Below are 20,664 nucleotides of genomic sequence, written 5' to 3'. Positions count from 1 at the left end.
GTGAATTCTCTGTTGTTTTGTAAATTATGTAAGAGATGTGTGTGTATGCTTGCCTGAGAGAGAGGAAGAGGGAAAGAGAGTGTGTGTGTGCATGCATGTGTGTGTGTGTGTGGGGGGGATTTGAATGGTTGTACACAAAAATACGTACACTATTAGGTTAATAGTGTGTCCTACTGAAAATCTTGCAAGAACAGAATGAACAATGAAACTTTTTCAGATGCATAAATGAGTATATAAATACAACATACAAAAAATAAATTTCTAATGAATTAATTACCCTCATCCTCTTCAATTCTGAAAGAATCTCAGAGATGACAGTGTCATATACATTTATTATCCAGAAAGTGGTCAGGGGAAGTGGGGGTTAGAGAACTGAAATTGTCTAAATGACTTCAATAGAGTAAAGTCTATCCTTTTGTAAGGCAGAAATGAGATTGATTTACTATGTCCTTTCATTACTTTACAACAATTTAAAAGAGACCACTCTTGTGGCAGGTTCTAAATGCATTTGTTTTAAAGCAGCCCATGATGAATGAAAAGGAAAATCAAGGGGTACATGAAATAAAAGCAATCAATCATTTTGTATTAACTGAAAGAAAATCTAAATTAGAAAGTCAATAGTTTTAGTTCCAGAGAGATCTTTTAAACATTCACCATACCCTGTAATATACATTGACCTCTTAAGAATAAATATTGTCACCAGTGCATTTTTTACTTCATTGGTGGGGGCTTTATAAAGATTTATTCTTTCTAGTTATGAGAAATATTGGCATATATTATTGAATGCTTTTTGTTTTTGAAAGATCCATAATTTAGCCAATACAAATTACAATAACAATGATAAATGTAGGAGTTAATCACACAGTTTGCAATGCATGCTTACATGGAAAACTTTTGACAAAGTGACAATTTACTAGGACTTCCAATAACAATTTATAGCACAAACTATCTGAAATACTTCCATTTAGATGGGAAGCATTAAATACAGTTTTGAAAGATAGCGTATAATAGCACCTATGGGAGTAATATTTTTACATTTACTGATTTGAATGTTGTGGAAAAAGCAGTGTTACAGGCATTACTTAGGATACTACATCGATAGTTAGAAAGATGAGATTATAACAAGGAATTGTAACTATACAGTCCACTTTCTGCTATGGTTCCTGGTAGTTCTAGGGTTTAACTGCCTGGAAATGCCAGGTATTCTATACTGTAACAGTAGCAGTAACAAAACAAGCCTGTTGTGTGAGTGGCATCTGAACAGTCACCATTTTGTTGTAGAAAAGTCATGTAATGCCAGCTGCTCCGAAATACCTATTGCAAGTTGTTTCTGACCACTCGATCTTCTTTGATTCTGTTTCTGCTTCCAGGGGTTGGTCATTGGTAACGTGTTAGCAGTGTACCTGGGGGAGGCCAGTGGAGTGAGGGGAAGGGGGAATGGTAAGAGTTAGTACCCAAGTGAGGGCATTTTTCTTAATTTTGCTGTTGATCATTGGTAAGGTGATTTTATTAAGTCAAATCTAATACTTTGTGCTTGTCATCTGCATTAAGAAACATCTTTACTGAGTTTTGTATTCAAAAAAGGTTGAATGATCTTCACGTTGGTGGCAGCATCCCTTTTTTCCCTTTCTCTCTCTGATTCACCCACTGTTTGTGTGTGCACTTTCTGAAGATGCATGGTTTCAAAGTCCATAGTAGAGGAAAAAAACAACAAATTGAGGTAACTTAGTCAAATTCAGTCTTCTACAGTGAACAGAGTCCCTGTGCCAAGTTTTAGTTGTAATTTCATTCTTATGGCTATATAACTTTAATGGAGAAATCATTAATTCAGTAACAAACGTCTTAATGGTCAGTGGACCAGAATTCTCATGGATATCAGATGATCTTTCTGTAACCTCATCATGTTTATAGTCTTAACTAAATGAAATCATTAGATTTGTGAAATAATGAACACTTAGAAATAAATTGATATTATTTCAAGCTTCAAACCTACCTAGAATGTTGCCAGAAATAGCAGTTGCAGACTTTAGCTGTGCAAAGAACATAAAAAGATAGATGGATAGGTAGGTAGGTAGATAGATTTACTGGAAGTACAGATTAATGGTTTCAGAATTAATCAACTTTCTATAGGAATGAACAAAATAACTAACTAATGCTTTCCTTCTTGGCCAAGATATTACTCAGTTTCAGTGCAGCTTGGGGCCTGGGACTGGCATTTTTGGTTTTAATTTAAAAAATAGCTGTAAATGGAATAGTTATTTGAGGTGCATGAAATCAATGACCTCTCAAACATTACTGTCTGTGCTAGTAAAATGTGCTAACTTGTGCTGGCCTAGTTACTGAGGATCTGATAAACTCTTTTAGTCCTTGCACTTCTTAACACATCTGCATGGATTTCACTACAGCTTGGGCTTTCTGCATGTGGTGTGCGGTATTCATGTTTTTCACACAGCTTTGGCATTTATTAGTGAGACATTTTGCCACGTATACAGCTATAATAAACACTTCAGGTCTCTAAAATGTAAAATGAGAAAATTGCAAATAGCTTTTTATTTCCTACACACAGGACTGCCCTGCCTCTTTAGTAGGAAGTTGTTCTTTCCAGATGCATCCTTTAGTTACTGAATTATGCAATTCAAAATTGAATTCTCTTCATACTGTTCATCATGGAAATTGTAAACTTAAATGTCCACTGAAAGCACAGTATCTGTTTTTAAGATATTTTGGGTGGATGTTGCTTTTGCTTTCAGCAAAAGCCTGGAAGAAGAACACAAGTAGACTCTTAACAGAACTTCTCAGTAAAGCCAGGAAACAGGTTATCAACACTTAGGCTGTTCTTATTGTGTGCCTTATCATAATTGACAGTTTGACGTAAAACTTGGTCACGTGAGCATGAGGAAGGTATGTAAATGGATAAGAGGTCACCTTTCACATATGCTTGCTGGAAAGGAAACACATTTAAAGGAAGTTTCAGTCAAAACAATGACAATATGCAAATGTTAAGTTTTATGGGCTTTTCTCAAATGGCAGAAACTATAGTACAGTCTCCTATTACACTTGCCAAAATATTTGTTTACTTTTACTAATCATCGAAGAAGCTTGAAGTATGTATTAATCTTAGATGACTGCTCTTTAAATATGAGAAAACAAAACTCACTTAAATATTAACCCTTAAAATTATTCAAACTCTGATTAGAGGTTGAGCTGTTGGCTATAAGATGTTAATGTACATGACAGCTGCGTATGGGAAATGCTGCAGGATAGCCCAATATAGAAAGAAAAGATAGTGATGGTGATAGTCTGGTTCTCTGGCAGAACAGAGCTGCACACTACAGGGCCTTGGAGCAGCCTGCAAGGCGAGACTGTGCTTGGTGCCACATAACTGGTGGCAAAACAGGAACAGGGAAAGTGAATGGCTGTGGCCGGTGACAGGGATCGGGACGGGCTGAGTCCAGTTTTGGCTGGTCCATGGGCTGGTGGCCCCTTCATGTGAGCTGCTGGAGGGGGTGAGCAAGCTGCATGGGCTCACTGCAGAAGTACTTGCAGCTGGGTAGTCTTTAGTGCCAGCCTTGAGCGCTCTCCTTGCTCGTGAGTGTCGTGATGAGGATGCATCCCGGGGCAAAAGAGCGCTGCAGAGCCAAGTCTTGGGGGTGGTCCGGCTGCCAGTGAGGCCTTGTGGTGCACTGTGAAGCCAGGCCCCCTTTTCTCCTCATGGCACAGCTCCATGTTCTGCTTATGGGTGCTTAGGTGAGAAAGAAATTAAAAAATACCCAGTAATGTTGTGTGGGTGGAAAACATTACTGGAAGAGAGTTTGTGTGGCTTGCTTTGCTCCAAGTGGCAAAGCTGTGAGACTGGAAGGCAGGCCTTTCCAGCAGCCTTCTAGGAAAGACTTTTCACCCTGTCACATGCCAAATCATGTCATTTATTCTGCATTCAAAACATATTTTTGAGAACATTAGTAAAGTTTTTCAGCATTTATTAAACACATCTGGCTCAGACTATTTGTTAAGTCCATCTGCCGGGGAATTTGAGCTTTCTCAGGCAGCCTACAAGTAGTTTCCTGCCTCTCCTTTTCACATCTCCTGTGCACAAACTCTTCTAGGGGTTGCTGCGGGCAAGAGTGCCTTCTCCTCTGCACCTGACACCATGGCATAATTTTAAAGGCCACTGAAGTTACTCTAAGACCTGTAACTGGCCAGAAAGCATTCAGCATGACTCCAGACAACAGACAGAGTGCAAAGCACTGTGCTTAAGTGCGCCACGTCCTCCCAGAGCCAGGCGCATCCGTCAGGGCTCTGCTGCCAGGCTTTTCCTACGAGGCTGTCCGTGTGTCCTCTGTGGGCAGCATTCCTGCTGGTGCTCCAAACGGATGTCTTCTTCCTTCAAACAGAGCGGGGATGGGGACAGCGGGTGGTGTCTTAGAGCTCTTTTAGGCTTTTCCAGCCTTTTTACCCAGGAAGTACTCAGTGAATGTAAGTGATGCCAACTCTTCAAGTGATATTTCTAAATAGTTTGTTATCCTAACCTTCTGTCTTAGGCATACTGACCTCCAAGCAGGAGCGATTTGGGAGAGAAAATTTTACATCAGAAAGAAAAAAAAAAAAAAAAAAAAAAAACATTTTCCTAGCATGTTAACTTTTAAAAACAAAATGGCAGCTATATGAGGCTGCCAAGAAGTGTGGAAAAATCAGATTTTAGTGTTGGGAAGGTGGTTTTCGACACAGCCAGTGCAGTCCCAGGCTTGTCACAGAACATCGTACAGATTTCTAGTTTTTCTAATACTTGTCATTACTACAAGTCAGGCATAGCTGGTATAGTTTATACTAACTATATATCTGGTATAGTATGAATCTTCATGTACTTGTAGGTATGTTTGTACAGCATGTATTTAAAATACGTATGTTCCATAAGTATTATTTCAGTATTTAGCTATTCGTGTGTTGGGGTGTGTATGAGTGTATATTACGACGTATGCCATTACAGACATTTTTGAAATAGATTTGAAAAGCTCATTTTTGATCTTTTTTAATTACAACTTTAATACATTAATTGTATAAAATTGTATTTGTTGTACAAACTATGGGAAGAGTATTACTGTTGAGTGTAATAGCTGATTTATTAATATGTGATGTATCAACCTGTATTGTTTCCCCTAAATTGCAAGTGCAGTCAGGTTCTACTGCAAAGTAAATGCTTGCCAGATTTTTGAGTTAAATCTAAGTGCATCAAATCATTCGGTAGCATTAAGTTTGGGATTCTAGCATTTCTTTTGCTCGGCCAAAGAGTATTTATTTTTAAATTTTACACTTTTTTTTTTTTTTAAAAAAAATTAGGTCTTATATTTCAGCTGAAAGTGAGTTTTATAATTATAAGGCCTTAAAATACACTTCTGCAATGAAAATGATGACACATTCTTAAAGATTATAGCAGAAATACAGCTAATGCACACTGAGTAACTGAGCTGATACATTTTTCTATGTCTTCAGTTAAAATCGGATTTACCGTACCATTTTATAAAGTGACTGTACAAAGTATTTTCTTACCCTTCTCTTTAAACATCTAATGTGTTCTTCACAGTTACCTCTAGCAAACTTTTAGACTGTGTATTTCCTTTTCTGGTTAATTTCATGTGGTTTAGTCATGCTTTTAGTGGCCTTTAGAAGTTCCCTTCGAGTTCTTTAGATAACAAACAAGAAACAATCCCTATGAAAACATCAGAGACTAACATTTCCATTTCTCAGACCTTAACAGCAGGAAGCTTGTGAGTATAACAGCCACACAGGGTCAGATTTGCAATATTGTCTTGTCCTGACCATATGTATATGTACAGGAAAAGACTGTAATTAATTGTGCTCCTGTGAAAATAATTTATTTTAGTTTGCTTGCTGTAGCCTGTGCACCGTGAAGACTGTGAATATGCATAGAGAAAGCTGAATTGTGTTGAATGCAATTAAACTCAGCAACAGTTATTTTCAATTCAGAGTGCTCTATCATACATGATGGTACAGTGATTTATATGTAGCATGACTATACAGAGATTGAAATGTATGCTTTTTATATGTTTTCTTCACAAGCCAGATAAGTTTACTTTCTTAAAAATAAGCAGTATATCTTTTCAATAAATCTGCTAGCACCATAAGGCAGCTGTTAAACAAACAGAGCTATATAGGGTTACTTGAACAATCTGTGAAGGCAGAACTGATGATCTGAGGATCTGGGAAGAATTTGTTTCAGCTTACATTTAATACATTCCTTATTATATTAAAATGTAATAAAATATTTTAAATGCTATTATTCCAAGTCTAGAACAAGATTAGATTATTTTATCACCTCTTGCTAAGTAAAACCACTCTCAGTAACACCAAATTAATAAACTTCAATTACAAAATTCCTTTACCCTTCTTAAATAGCAAGATAAGGCCATACAGTTTGTGTAATTCGAGCAATTTTTCTATAAATTGCATGTCGTCTGTGTTTCACCAAATGCATGCTTTGAGATATTGATTATATTTGACCTTAACTTAATACACATTATTTAGAGCATTGCTTATAGAATACAGCATTTTGATTTTCTTTCTTAAAATATTTCACTATTGAATATTAACATTTTCTTTTATTCCAGCTCCGTTTGTAATCTAATAATGGCTAATTGTTATGTGCTAAACACTAGTTACTCTTTTATGCTTTATTAATAGAGGAGCATATTAAAGTGGCATTATCTTAAGCAAATCTGTAGGCACTTATTTTTCATTAAGTTATTTTTGTTTGTTTGTTTTCTTTTTTAAAATTACTTCTTTGGAAAGTAAGGCTTTTGCCATGTACAGTACTAGTTTGCATGTATTCATTTAAATACTAAAAACTGTAGTACTCGATCCATATCTGACTGCTAGGTTTCAATTGACAGCTGAGGATTTGTGACTGGACCGTGAATCAAAACAGCAGGCATTTATACCCCAGTGCCAGTGAGGATACATTGGGAATTACTTGGCAAAGGTAACATTTTAATTATTTCCACCCCCTACACTACATCTAAAAAAGTTACATTGAGCTACAGTATCTGTTTTAGCAGCCCTGTTAAGGAATATATGTTAGCATTTGAACAAAACATGTACATTTCTTGAATAGACATTCAGATGATCTTTGATTTTAGGCTTAAAGAATGAAATTGTGGTTTTTAGAGTTTACAGTCATATTTCTCGGTGATCAGTTGTTACTACAAAGAAAAGATGGTGTTAATAAAGATATAGGTGAGTAAAATTTCTGAGGTGGTGGTGTTTTGGGCAATGATAATCATAATAATCATACTATCTATAGAAACACTTATCACTAATCAGCTGGTGTAGATTTAGGTCACTAACATGTACATGAAGGTGAGATACAAACCATCTCCTTCTCCTTTTTAAAGTAAATGACAAAATAATTAGGACTGGATCTTCACAAAAGACAATTCCTTTTTTTTTATGCAAGAAAAGCTTTAGGTTTTGGTACAATAATCAATTATACATTACTATCTTTTACCTTTTCTTTGTCATCAGTTATGGTAATAGTAGGGGTGTGTGTGTCTGCATAGGTGTATAAATAAATAGGCATTATTAGGTGGTACATCAGTCTTTCAATTCTTTGACCTGCAGGGTTCTCAGTAACACTCAGCACTTAGTGGGGATTGTACGTGTAAAGTAAAGGCTGCAGATCACGACCCCAACAAATGAAGCATTAGCTATTTGGTCCCTCAGAATAATTTTAAATACTTCTTGGAAATTTGTGTACACATGAGAGTGCAGTTACTTCTAGATAGGCTGTGTAAGTATGTATGTACATGTGAGTGTGAATATATGAAATCTTTGCAAAAAGCTTTTTAATGTGCTATACTGTACTGTGGATTGCTAGAAGGTTTGAGGCTTTTGGGTACTGATTCAGAGGCCTAATTATGGAATTTGAAATTAAGTATTGTTTACAAAACCGAAGTTTAAATACTGTGAACATTGTTATTTTACTGACGTGTTGATGGTGACTTACTTACTAAACTGCACACACTTTCTGCATTATCTGTGTAATAATATTGAAAATCTGGAGTAATTCTGGTGAAAACTCACAGTGTAGTCCCTTCCCCCATCATAGATTAAATGATACAATGGAAGATTAGCTAATGGATTCACTTCAGCTCCTCAAGGGCTGTGATTCACATTATAAATCCCCATCATGCAGTAACTGGCACAGATTTCAATATACTACTAAGAGTCCAAACTGAGCTAATGTAGTGCAGAGGGAGTGATTTATTCTCCCACTACAAAGGATGTTACTTTCCCAGCACGCTGACATGAGTTAGTAAATTATCTCACAACTGCCCATCCTTGAATAGTTTAAATCAGTCATCACTCTGCACCCTGCTTTAAAGCATTGCCTACTTACACTGGTTGAAGTGCTGAACCAAGGTTTGTTGAATTTTGTTTTTTAGTACCATCACACGTGATCATTAGGTGTAAATTTTGAAAAGAAAGGGGGGAAGATGGTTTCCTACTGATGACCAAGGAACATCTGATGATGAATGCAGGAATGTTGCATGATTCTCCCACCTTTATATGCAAAACTGCTCAGATGCTATTTGCCTACTTGACCCTACCTGTACATCAGTGCTGCTGGGTGTGCTTGCACCTGTACTATTTCAAGGGTGTCTGCTGACCACATCTAGACCATACACGCACAGGCTTTGAGGACAAAGAAGTGTTATCGTAATTCTCCCTAAGTAGATGGCTTTTACAATCTGGCCCTTGAAGTATAGCATTCTTCTTCAAATATCCATGTAAGTGAGGATCTAAGAACAAAAATGATTCAAGTGTAGATTAATGAGTAGTGAGCCTTTGTAACACTAAAAGGAAGAATGTATTCTGGAAAGGAATTGTTGCTGTTGGAAAAAAAAAAGAAAGAAAAAAAGACATATTATTGTTCAGAAAGTCAAATTTTCTACTGCAAAACTATTTTATAAATTTATTCCTGCAAAGTATGCATTAGGATGCTGCTCAGTTTCATTTTTTAAAGCAGGATTTTGCAATTATGTTAAGCATACTGATTTTCCAGAAATTTTGACCTTAAGAAGGCCAAAGAGTTGGCAATGCCTGAATACTACCTGTCCAGTCTGTACAGAAATCAGGTAATGGAGGCGACCGAGATGAAAGCTTTCTCTTGGGGCATTACCAGTGACCTATACGCTGAAGGCTTGGGAAGAGAGAAAGATGATAAAAACAGTTGGGTTTTTTTTTGTCGATTTTCTTATTATTAACTCCCTACCTTGCTTGACAAGAAAAGTAGTATCTATATTTCAAAGTAAACTTGCTGGGCCTTTCTTTCCATATGAAATTATTTACCTATTTTCACTTGCAGTCCTGGATACAGGACAATGGTGATGTACTTGCAAATGAATGGGCAGTGGCCGAAAGAGAATTTGAATAAAATAAAATAAAATAAATCCCCTCAGGTCGTTGGTGCACCATTTTATTCCAAAATGAAACAGTCGTAATAGACAATTATATTAAAAGCTAGCTGAATACTTTTCTTAGTTGGTGTCTTTAAAGGAAATACTTTTACAAAATACCCCGTGAACATCCTAAAAATGAGAAAGAAATCCTATTCATTTGGTAAGATACTTGGAAGTAATTTTTGTTCGATTCCTGGTTCTCTGACTATCTAGAAGTAAATTCGTAATTGCTTATTTGTAACATTTATGGTATATATTTTACTATATCTGCTGAACTCTGAACAACGTTTAAGCATATCACTAGAATTAAGGTCTCAGGTGCTACAGGACTGCCTAAGTCAATTTTTGCTATACAGGTGAAAGAGATACCCAGAACCTACTAAATATATATATATATATATATATATATATATATATAAAATTGCATATCTGCAATTTTGTGATAAGTTTATATTCCTAGAAACAGAAGGTGAGGGCTGTGTGAATTAGTAAGGCTCGATAAGGAAAACACAGTCTGAGGCGCTGTATGAGAGCTAGGATGTAGGCAAGAAGTGAACTTAAGACATGAGTGAGAGAAAGTAGGGGGCAGGGGGCAGAGTCTCATACAAGAGCTTGAGACAAGGTCTCAAGTGGTCTGTTACTCTGTGGATATTAATTAATTCCAATGGGACAACTTACAAGGGACTGCATGACCGAACTCTTTTATAGCATATCGAGTATTTCAAAGTCTTTCACAAACTGTAAACAAATTTTCAATATCAAACTGTGCATTTTAACTCAGATTTTCTTAAATAGTTTTTTATTATTAACTATTTTTTAAACAATCTTACTTTGTTAGTTTTGTGAGTTAACTGCTACTTTAATGTTACATTGACACTACCCAGGCAAAAATGTGCTAGGTTAGCATTTCCTGCTTTCAGTCTGTTATCTTGACACATAGGGACAGTACAACAGCTGGTTTGTTCCTGGAGCTCCTGAGGGGACTTTTATTCTCAGAGCTGAATTTCCTTCTCAGCTTTAGCTGTAGGGGTGTTCACATGTTCAATTTGCAAGCAGCACTTTTTCCCCAGCACCACTCTGGGGTTATGATAATAGTGCTGATAATGCAGTCAAATGGAATAATCTCTGCTTTGTGAAAGGAGTAGGGGGGGGGAGTGAAAATTGGTAAGAATTGCTTTTGTATCACAGGTCCTTGCATATGTTTTGAATCTGTCAAAAACAACCAAAGTAACACATTCAACAGCTTTGCTTTTGGCACACATGTTTTGGCAAATGCAGACACCTGTTAGAGCAATGGTTCTCCCTGCCTTCTCCCCCACCCCTCCCACCCTGCCCTCCCTGGCCTCTGTTCTGTAGCGTTTAAGAAGAAAAGTATCAATTCAGGCATTGAAGTTTAAGAGCAGAAATGCCAACTTTCCTGATGGTAAAAGTATTCACAAAAGGAAAACCTTGTCTTTATCAATTTGAGTTGCTATCGCTAATAGTTTCACCCAAGCCTGTAATACAGAAAGATGCACAGAACATTATGTTTCCTCTCCATCTAGGCAAACGTCTTCAGAACACTTCCTAAGAAATTAATTGTATTCAAGCCAGACTTGCATGCTGCCATCCCACAGGAAATGGGTCAGCAATCCATTAAGATGCCATTAGATAATCTAATTTGGAACTTAATCTCTAAATTAACCATGCTCCATACTTGAAGCATACTTGAGAGAAAGAAAAAAAGTTTATGTTTGAATCGATAGGGGAGCCGAAGCGTGAAGAAGGCTGTTTGTTTTTTCTGTAGCTGTGGTCACGTCTCAAGCTGTCTGGTAACCAGGAGAAACCAGACATGATGTAATTCCAGATTGAACTTGAACTTCAGGGACTTAGAATGGGGGAATAATGAAGCATAGGAATCAATAATGTCCATTTTCCACATGATTATGTTTGGAGCTTTAAGTTAACCTTTATGGGAGAGGCAGCAAAAACTGCAGTGTGACCAAAATGAGATGATCCTGAAGCAAGATGTTAAAGAAAACAACTTCAGTAATGTTTTCTGAGCAGCACTGCGGATTCCAGCAGGATTAGAAAGTTCCCGCTCTGCAGTAAACTGGTTGCCTGTTCTGAGCACTCTTTGTTCACTTAGGTAGGACAAACTTAATCTTAAGTTTCCTGTCAGATGATTTTTGGCAGCACTGCTAGGGAAGGAGGAGCATATTGCAGAGAATTCCCAAGTGTAAATTTTATCTTTAACCCCTTGGTTACTCCAGATTTCTGCTTCTGGATCATCTTACCTCCAAATGTTCTTTTGAAGCAATAAAAATACATTTTATTTTTTTTTCTGCAGTTAGGATTATCTGCATTTAATTATGCAGATAAAGTATACAGATAAGTGAACATTTAATTTCTTTAAAGTGTTAAGATACAGAAATTAACAAATTGCAGTTGGGAATTGAAAAATCTGGGAAAAACATGTAAATGCTGCTTTGATTAAGTTTACAAATATGTCTGCTGGCAATTTTTGAAGAGAGAGTCACCATAGATTTGGAGGGGGAAAAAAGTAGTTTGGACATTTAAGGGAGGCCCTTTCCTTTGCACATCCCCACAGCTGTCATCTCCTTGGACCATCACTGTACTCGTAGTTGTATTGTTATTTATTTGTTTCAGTAAGCTTATTTGAAAGAGCAGAGGCTGTTTTTCGTAGGCGACATAAGTCGCTCAAGCACTCACTCTCCATGGTTTGGCTCTATAGGAGCGGAGTGTCCCCTCGGTTGCTGCGCTCCGTGTGCGTGCATGTGTTTGCACACCTCCTTCAGCCCCAGCCTTGCTCCAAACACACATGCACAAGTGCTCCAGAGCACAGAATGGGCACACAGCTTTTCTCTGGGCCCTATTTCTGCTGTGGACTTACTTTATGGACTTACTTTAATATCAGGCAGCTGTGTGGCCTCTCCCTGACCCTTCTTTACATTTTTTGTCACTCTGTCATGAAAAGAGGTCTGCAGGAAGAGACAGCATCACAACAGCAGAATCTCCCTTTCCCTCCTCCAGGCATAAGTCAGAAGGTCTTCACCTCCTCCATTTGCTAGACAGATGGTATGTGCCTAACCAACTGTGGAAATCTTCCTAAGTTAAGCAGGGATATACTTAATATGATATCTCTTGAAATAAAAACCCACCTTGGAGGTGACATTTGGCAGATGTTTAGCTGCAGATACTAGTGTAGCGTAGAGAGTAGCAGAAGTATTACATTAAGTAGATGTTGAGGGATGGTTATTCTTTCAGCAGAAATGTGTGAGTTGAAATTTGTCTAGGGCACAGAGGTTAGCACAACTGCTAACCAAAGTTCATACGATTGCAACAATTTGAAATGGTAGCGTTCCCTGTATTTCTGTGGGGGCGCACTTGCTTAATATAGATTTAGAATAACCTTACTTGGTAACTCACTTGTGACATTTCTGTCAACATCAAAGGCATTTCTACCTCTTTCAGCCAAAGATTGGTCTGGCATGTTGTGGTTTACCTTGGGTTAGCTGGTATGTTCATGCAAATGCCAGTAAGGTTGCAAGAGGAAAATACTGTTTTAGGAGACTGCTGTTTTAGTAGGAGACTTTCCTCTCTGGATGATGCAATACTCTTTATAGACTTTCGAAAATTTTGAAAATATATTAACTGTGGAAAATAAGAATATTAAAATGCTTCCGAAGTCTAATTGGATTTATTCTTTATTGTATTTGTTTTTTAAACTTTATTATTGTCTTTATATGATTATAATCTCGAAAGTGGACTATATATGCCTTTAATACTGGTACTGCTAGTGGTCCATTCCAGTAATATTTTAATCAGAGCTTCTTGAAAGAGCAATTATTATCTTTAGAAGGAACTCTTGGCAGAAACCTTGATTGAATTAGCATGTTAAAGCTGTAACAGAGAATGTTAACCCTCTAGGATACTTGCAGAGTTTTTCTTTGCTGTTTTAATACATTTGAATGGATAAACAAACTATATTTGCTGTGGATAGACAAAGGAATGGTGCCTGTATAGCACTTCTGATACTGATAAGCTAGATACGGTGAGAGAACACTGCCTCTGCTAGTAAAATTACTCTGAGGCATAAGGCTTCAGGAAGGTGGTCTTGTGAGCCAGTCTCTCTCGCAAGGGCTACTGGTCCGAATCTCACAGGTAACTGCAAGCAGTGTCTGATGGTGATTTTCTTGTAATTTTGTTCAAGACATAATCACAAAGTTTGTGGTGTTGGGGGAGAGATCTCATTTTATGTGCAAGTGACAAGTGTATACAAGTGTATAGTAGAATACTATAACCTCTGTCAGCCCAAGGCTCCACAGATTTCTTCAGGAGAAATGAGCTGAGGAGTACAGTAGACACCTTTTTCCCAATCATACATACAGTACTTCTTTTGTCTGGAGGAACAGATATTTATCTGGAGGGCAGATGCATGTCCCTTTAGCTTCCGCTGGGACAGCCAGCTCCCACCTGCACCGGGCAGCAGCAGAGCTTGGGCACACCTTGCTCTTCCCCTGTGTTGTGGCACCCAGTGAACAAAGAAAAGGTCTCTGCAACCAAGGGCTGAAAGCTTACCTGGGCCTTACACAGGCCACCAAACAGTGTGGTGAAGGAAACAAACCAGAGTTTGTTTTGTAGTTAGCATTAACCGGTGATTTTGCTAGGCAGCTCTGTGGAGAAATCACAGATTTTTTTGTGGTAGAAACTCAGCTGTCATGTTCTTACAGAAAATAGCTTCAGAGCAAGTTTGAGAAAACTGACAGAGAATATTGATCTCCTATGCTGTCAGTCTGGCTCGCATGATGGGTGCTAGCCTTGTCTTCAGTTGCACACGAAAGCCCTGGGGAACTGCAAAGGAGGGAGTGGCTCATATGGCAATTGAACGTTAAGCTAAATTTACTATAACTTTTATGGGAATTTTTTTGTGGGAATGTGAGATAGACAACTGTATATTTGCAGCTTAGCAAAGCCTGAGTTACACTTCTGGTTATTCTTTGCCTCACTGCAGTTTTCAGAGCACTAAGCCATGATTAGTGCTTCATTGTACTGTTTATATCAATAGTTTTAGTTGGTGTTTCCTCCTCAATTTGCACTAAGTACTTGCTGGTGGTACCAGGACTGAGGTGTCCCAGGATGCAATTTCATCAAAATGCAATTTGATAATTCCTGAAGTTTAGTCCCTAAAATGCAGTCTGAGTTCATCACGCTTTGAAAATCCTGTCCTTCCTTGCTGTGGGTGAGACCTAGCTGCTGCCCAGTGGGCGAGCGTAGGTCAGAGACATCGGGACACCTGAGGAGCGGCTCCTTTTGCAAACACAGCGCAGGAACGGCGTGTCCGTGTATCAGCGCCGCGGGGGCGCAGGCGGGCTCACCGTTACCTCCAGCGGCTGGAAGGCAGCCCCGTAGCAACCATCAGTGTCCCCCAGTGCTTGACCCGTGCGCCACGAGTAAGAGACTTGTAAAACTCGTTTGGGATCTGCGTAGCATTGACATAGGAGATTTATTCCTCCCTGAGGATTCATAAGCAGCATAGACAAATTTATTGCACACTACATTTTTGTCATGGCCATAATATAAGATGGCAGGTTTGAAAGGTTTAAATAAACATCTATATTAAATTTGTTAGTCATATGGCAATGACAGTCCTATTAGTCACTTACTACAATTTATTTTTATTGAGCACTTTCCGAAATATCAAGAACTCTGTCTCCTCTATGTGAAGTACTGGATAAAAAAGCTGTTACAAATAGTAATTTGTTCTTTATCAGCGTTAACTGGTTTCCCTTATCCACTGTAGACATTAGAAGGTTGTCAACTTTAAAACAAAAAAAAAAACACATAAACATCCAGCCACTGAAGTGCACTGTAATTCTCCAGAAAGATAATCTGAAGGCAGTATATCTAGCCTTTGCAACAAAAAATGTTTTAACATGTAATACTGTGTTAATCTGACACAAAATTTACATTCGTTTAGTTATTGTTATATTTTATGTAAAGTGGCTAAATACTGTAAATCCTGTCTAACAGGATGGTAATGCACTGTATACTGTAAGGCATGCTTTTAAACAAACAAGTCTGCTTTTTGTTTTGTTTTGTTTTCCTTTATTCCTATTTCCTATTTTTACAAAGCACTGTACTTGGAAATGATTTCTGTTGTTGCTGTTATTTCATAATTTACTTCTTAGCATCACTAAAATCCAAAGAGATAGGAACCAGAAATACCTTTTCAAACATGAATTGTGAGGGAAGATGAAGAATGAGTTGGAACAATAAAGTCTCTCAGATGTTCTGATATAGAACATGTTTTTTAGAACCATAATCTTTTCATCAGATCATATTGGACAAATCTGTCATGCATAAATGGGTTTAAGTCTTTGCAGTTACTTTACATTTGTTATAGAAATGCGGAGTTTGAATTTAAAAAAGATATTTCTTCAACAACAAAAACTATTGCATTTGGAACAGTCAACTAGATTGTTTTTAATCTTTAATCAAACAGATTAGCTGATCTTATATTTTGAAAATACAGCCAGCATTTTGTTAAAAGAAAGGATTAAAAAATGGATTTTCAGAAAATCTTCAAGAACATGCCCAATTGAAAAGAAAAGCTATCGAATATTATTGTTACTGCAGACATATTAAAGACATCTTAAGGAATCCATCCTTTTTATAATTCCTTGAGGATAAAATCAGTTCTGCACCCTTCAAAGTTTGGCCATGACTGAGACAGGCAGGGCTGCCAGTTTTCCACATTTTGGTATGTAAAGCAAAATAGTAAATGAAGAGATTTAGAAAGGTGAAGAATATTGAACATCAGTAGATGACAGAAACTATTGCCATTAATTTTAGTATGAATCACCTGAGGAACATGATTACTGGATTTTACAAAATAAGTTGATTCCTCTCTTCAGCATTCACACAGTAGCAACTCAAAGGATTACATAAACCTGCCAAGCAAGTGTAATTATCATATATAAATTTAAAGTAGTTAAAAAGGGTCTGTCTTCCTCTTAATGCCTGCTGCTAGCATTACCCAGAAGTGTACAGGCTCATCCTTGGAGAGGGTATTACAGAGGGGTGACCAAAGAAACAGAAGAAAGAAAACTTGCAGTGTCCTGCCCTCACAAAAATATGATGTCAGCATTTTCAGATTTTAAAGGTGTTACCATCTAATCCCAATGCGTATTTCCAAGAAAGGAGCTGTGTTTGTACACGTGTCTGGTGTAGAGAAACACTCGATGCGACACAATGTGAAGGAAGCAAGTGTTTGCACACTGTGTGTCCAGTTTTGTTTTTCCTTGTTTGGTAATGATTGCTGACATAATGATGCCGTTTTCCTTCTGAATAAATTTGACCAGACTTTCTCAAAAGCCCATTATTTCTGAGTTGCCAGAAACACATCTAAGTAAAAGGCTGCTCAGGGTCTGCTCTGGCTACTGAATAAACGCAGCTCAGGCCTTCTTTCTTCAAGTGCCCATCTTGCAAATGCTTTATAGTGGGTACAGTACCTACTGCTAGTGAGTACTTGGTAAAAATGTGAGTGTCATTGGGACTTAAACGCATCAGTGACATAGGTGCTTTTGAAATGGTGATTCAAGTTTCTTTGAAAAGGTTTCCTTTCTCATAATGTGGTTGAAAAATGTGTGATACTCATTGCTACCACTGACAGCAATTGTATACATGACTGGGTTCTGTATTATCCTGTGCTATTTTTCCAAAAATATCTAGAAAAGAAAAAAAAAAAAAAAAAGATTTTTTTCCCCAAATACTAAAGCTCTTCTAGTCCAAGCTGTCTATTCTACAGGGAACTTGTGCACTTTGGGGCACAGTTTGTGATCTGAGGATAAACTGCTGGTACGCAAGAGCAGAAAAATGCACAGAGAACTTAAACACTGAACCTTTATTTTGTCTTCTTGAAAGAGCAGTCTAACTTGCACACTGTAATGAATCTCGTTAGCTCTTAAACAATATCTGTGGTTCCATGTGGTGTCACATACATGGTTTGGCTGTATCTCCTCTGCTCACTTGCCTCTGGAGTTTTTTCATAGCTAAACAAGCAATTTAGTGTAAGATAATAGTAACACTACTTGCAATTGAGATATTGACAAAATTACCTTTCTTCAAGTAAGTTACGCTTTTGCAAAGAAAATTCTGTATAGTTGAAGTTCAACTGATGTTCACAAATATGGTTTCTTATTTTATCTTAAGTAGTGCTGTTTATAGTGACTATTGCTTGACTCATTCAAATTCATCGTGTTCAGTTTTTTGCAAGATGCTTAATTAGTGTTTCATTTTCTCTCTCTCTCCCCTTGTCTCTTTCCTCCTCCCTCCCCATTTTTCAACAGTCCTGGTACCTGGGCTAGCTTGGTTCCTTTTCAAGTATCAAATAGGACACCGATCCTGCCGACAAATGTCCCAAATTATGGTTTGAACATAATTGGAGAGCCTTTCCTTCAAGCAGAAACAAGCAACTGAGGGAAAAAAAAAAGAAATAAAAGAAAATTAAAAAAAAAGAAAAAAGAAAGGAAGAAAGGATGAGAAACGAAACTGAAGAAAGAAGAAAAATAGACCAGCAATTGCAGCACTTACAATCACTAATTCCCTTATGATTGAAACTGTAATGACATACAGAGGGTCGATGGTATTTCACTGATGGGTAGAATGCAGCCGCTGCTAAGTAGCCTTTGTTATATGAAGTCCGCTGGGAAATAGATGTTCTGTCTCTGACAATATATTTTAACTGACTTTCTAGATGCCTTAATATTTGCATGATAAGCTAGTTTTATTGGTTTAGTATTCTTGTTGTTTACGCATGGGATCACTATTCCTGGTTATCTCACAAAACAAAGGCTAGGCGGCAGCAGCGGCGCTGCAGGAGGGCGAGGGCCGTGAGCCAGCCATTTGCTCAACACTCTGATTTCTAGACGTTTTAAGAATAAGCTCTGTAGCCTTTAGTTATCAGTGTGGATTTATTAAACTCTGGCCCTTCACCAAGCCTTTTGTAGTGTGTTACCCGGTTTGGAATTTTCAAAGTCAGTATGAACACACGGGCTTTATGGAAGAAATGCCTCTATGTAGGTAAAAGTGTTATCTCCTCATGCAACAGTAAAAACAGAAAGAAAAAACCTAAACATTTTCCCCGCTGAAGAAACACTTATAGAGGCAAGTGCAATTTAAAAACCGTATCTAAGGGGTCATCATTATAAGTCCTTCAGCCCTTGGACTCTAAATTGAGGGGATTAAAAAAAGAATGAAAAATTACTTGGAACAAATTTATTCTTCCCCTCAGTTTTTGAGGGCATTAAAAGGCATTAAATCAAGACAAATCATGTCCTTGAGAAGAAGAAATCAATGGAAACACAGCATTTATGTTGGTTAGCTGCTGCCTCCAGAGAGGGGTAGGATTTATTTATTTAAAGTTATGGTTGCATCAAGAACCCATAGGTTTTACCTCTGGTTCTGTAAAATCTGCATCACAGAGACAAAGAGACGGGCAAATCCATGCCACAAGGGCAAAGCTTACCGTTTACAAACTGGGAATACCAGGATGGGGATACGTTATATTTAAAACAATGCACTCTTAAAGTAGGTCTAATCACAGGGTGCTGAAAACTTGCATGGTGCTTTCAGAAATTAGCCTTGTTCAACAAATTTCACATAATGACAGATATATAATGTGCATGGGCAGACAAATTTTGCCTCTACGTCTCTTTAAAAAAATAATCAGTTAAAATACTCTTTCCAGTAATCCTAATTTGCACGAAGATATAATGTCCACATTACGTGCCTTGCCTTGAAATCTAAAAAACGGAAAAAAACAAAAAAAACAAAAAACACAAAAAAATTGACATCACTACACTTGTTTTGCTGCATTTATTATCATTTTAAATCTTTACCATTTTTATGACAAAATATTTTGTACTCCAGATGGGAAAAAGTGTGACATCATGGATTTTTTAGACAGTTATACCTTTATCTCACATTTATAAAGCATATCATGGCTGTGTATAGTTGCCGCTTAAAAATTGTAATCGACCAGCAATATTTTCAGTATTTTGGTGTTTTTTCTATTAACCTTTCATGTTTTTCATCTTCCAATTAATATTTGGGGGGAGGGGGTTCAAATTTATACGAATTATGCAATACCAAGTTTTGCCTATGTAGGTAGTGCTTTTAGCTGTATTGGTTATTATAGGTAAGTACACAGATTTAAAAGAAAAAAAAAAGAGTAACGTATGCTTTTTCTGTTTGTTTTAATTGACCAAAGTGGGTACTGCTATTTTTGCAGTGTGATGAGGTCCTTTTGTGTACTGAGAGATGGACGGGGATTTTTTTTTATACATATATATATATTCAGGGGTGGGTGGGGATGATTTTTAACACTTTACAGTGTAGCTGTGAAGCAGTGCACCCTTAGCCAGGCAAGGGCTGCAAAGCGACTGTTCTGCCTACTGTGACAAACTTTCAAATCGGTTCCCTCTTTTTAACTTCCCACCTGGGGTGCAAGCTGAAATCATTTCTGGATTTAAAAAATAAATAATGAATTCTGTTGGAGGCAGACTTGACTTGAGGAAATTGTTTTACTTTATTTTTTTTATGAGAGAGAGAGAGAGAGAGAGAGAGATACCAAGACCCACAGTGAAACGAAGCCTTTTCCATTCTGGCAAAGACACTGCATCCTAAAGTATCCGTTTTAGAAGATGTTTTCAGCTCAGAATGACAAAGATGTTTGCTTTGTCTAGGAAATGCACACACAGGGACAAAATCTTTGCTGGCCTAACTCCATTGATGCTAGTTGACTCCGGAGTTGTTCCTGCAGAGAATTTGACTCCTTTAGTCTACACGACTGCTAAATATCCTTCTTTTCATCAGTGTCAAACTTTTTTTGGGGATAATGGGGGTTTTTAACAGCGTGTGAGTTGCAGCCTTCTGCCTTTCATGGTGCCTTGACAGGCAGCAGGTCAGACAGAAGGCTGCAGACTGTGGTGTGAACGGAGCTTTTGAGCGTGCGGACTTAGGTGGGGATGTAAATAAAAGTTTATTTCTAGTACAGTCAGAACTTGCTGGTTAGCAGTGGGCCAGTGGCTGGAGACCCTCTGCACCCCGGGGATGCCCGTTCTGCGCCGCTCAGCGTCGGGTGCATTTTCCCCTCTAAGCGCTTCCCTTCCTCTGGGCACGGGCGAAA

General features: G+C 37.7%; 1 protein-coding gene across 5 annotated transcripts in view; it reads left to right on the top strand.

Annotated features, from left to right (window-relative positions):
• The window catches only part of NFIB (nuclear factor I B), a 170,479-nt gene extending 150,442 nt beyond the window's left edge, over positions 1–20,037 (top strand). For 3 of the 5 annotated variants that reach the window (XM_062600621.1, XM_062600620.1, XM_062600622.1), the window contains one exon: positions 17,825–17,926. In XM_062600621.1, coding sequence (XP_062456605.1) covers positions 17,825–17,842 — 18 coding nt within the window. In that variant the 3' untranslated portion in view covers positions 17,843–17,926. Of the gene's footprint in view, positions 1–6,905; positions 6,995–17,824 lie in introns of all 5 variants that reach the window. The other 2 variants (XM_062600624.1, XM_062600623.1) reach the window with 1 other exon arrangement.
• Positions 20,038–20,664: the final 627 nt, after the last annotated feature.

The sequence above is a fragment of the Rhea pennata genome, chromosome Z (genome assembly GCF_028389875.1).
Source record: "Rhea pennata isolate bPtePen1 chromosome Z, bPtePen1.pri, whole genome shotgun sequence".
Classification (NCBI taxonomy): domain Eukaryota; kingdom Metazoa; phylum Chordata; class Aves; order Rheiformes; family Rheidae; genus Rhea; species Rhea pennata.
Note: the sequence above shows the minus strand (reverse complement) of the source record. Positions and strands in the feature narration are given on the sequence as shown.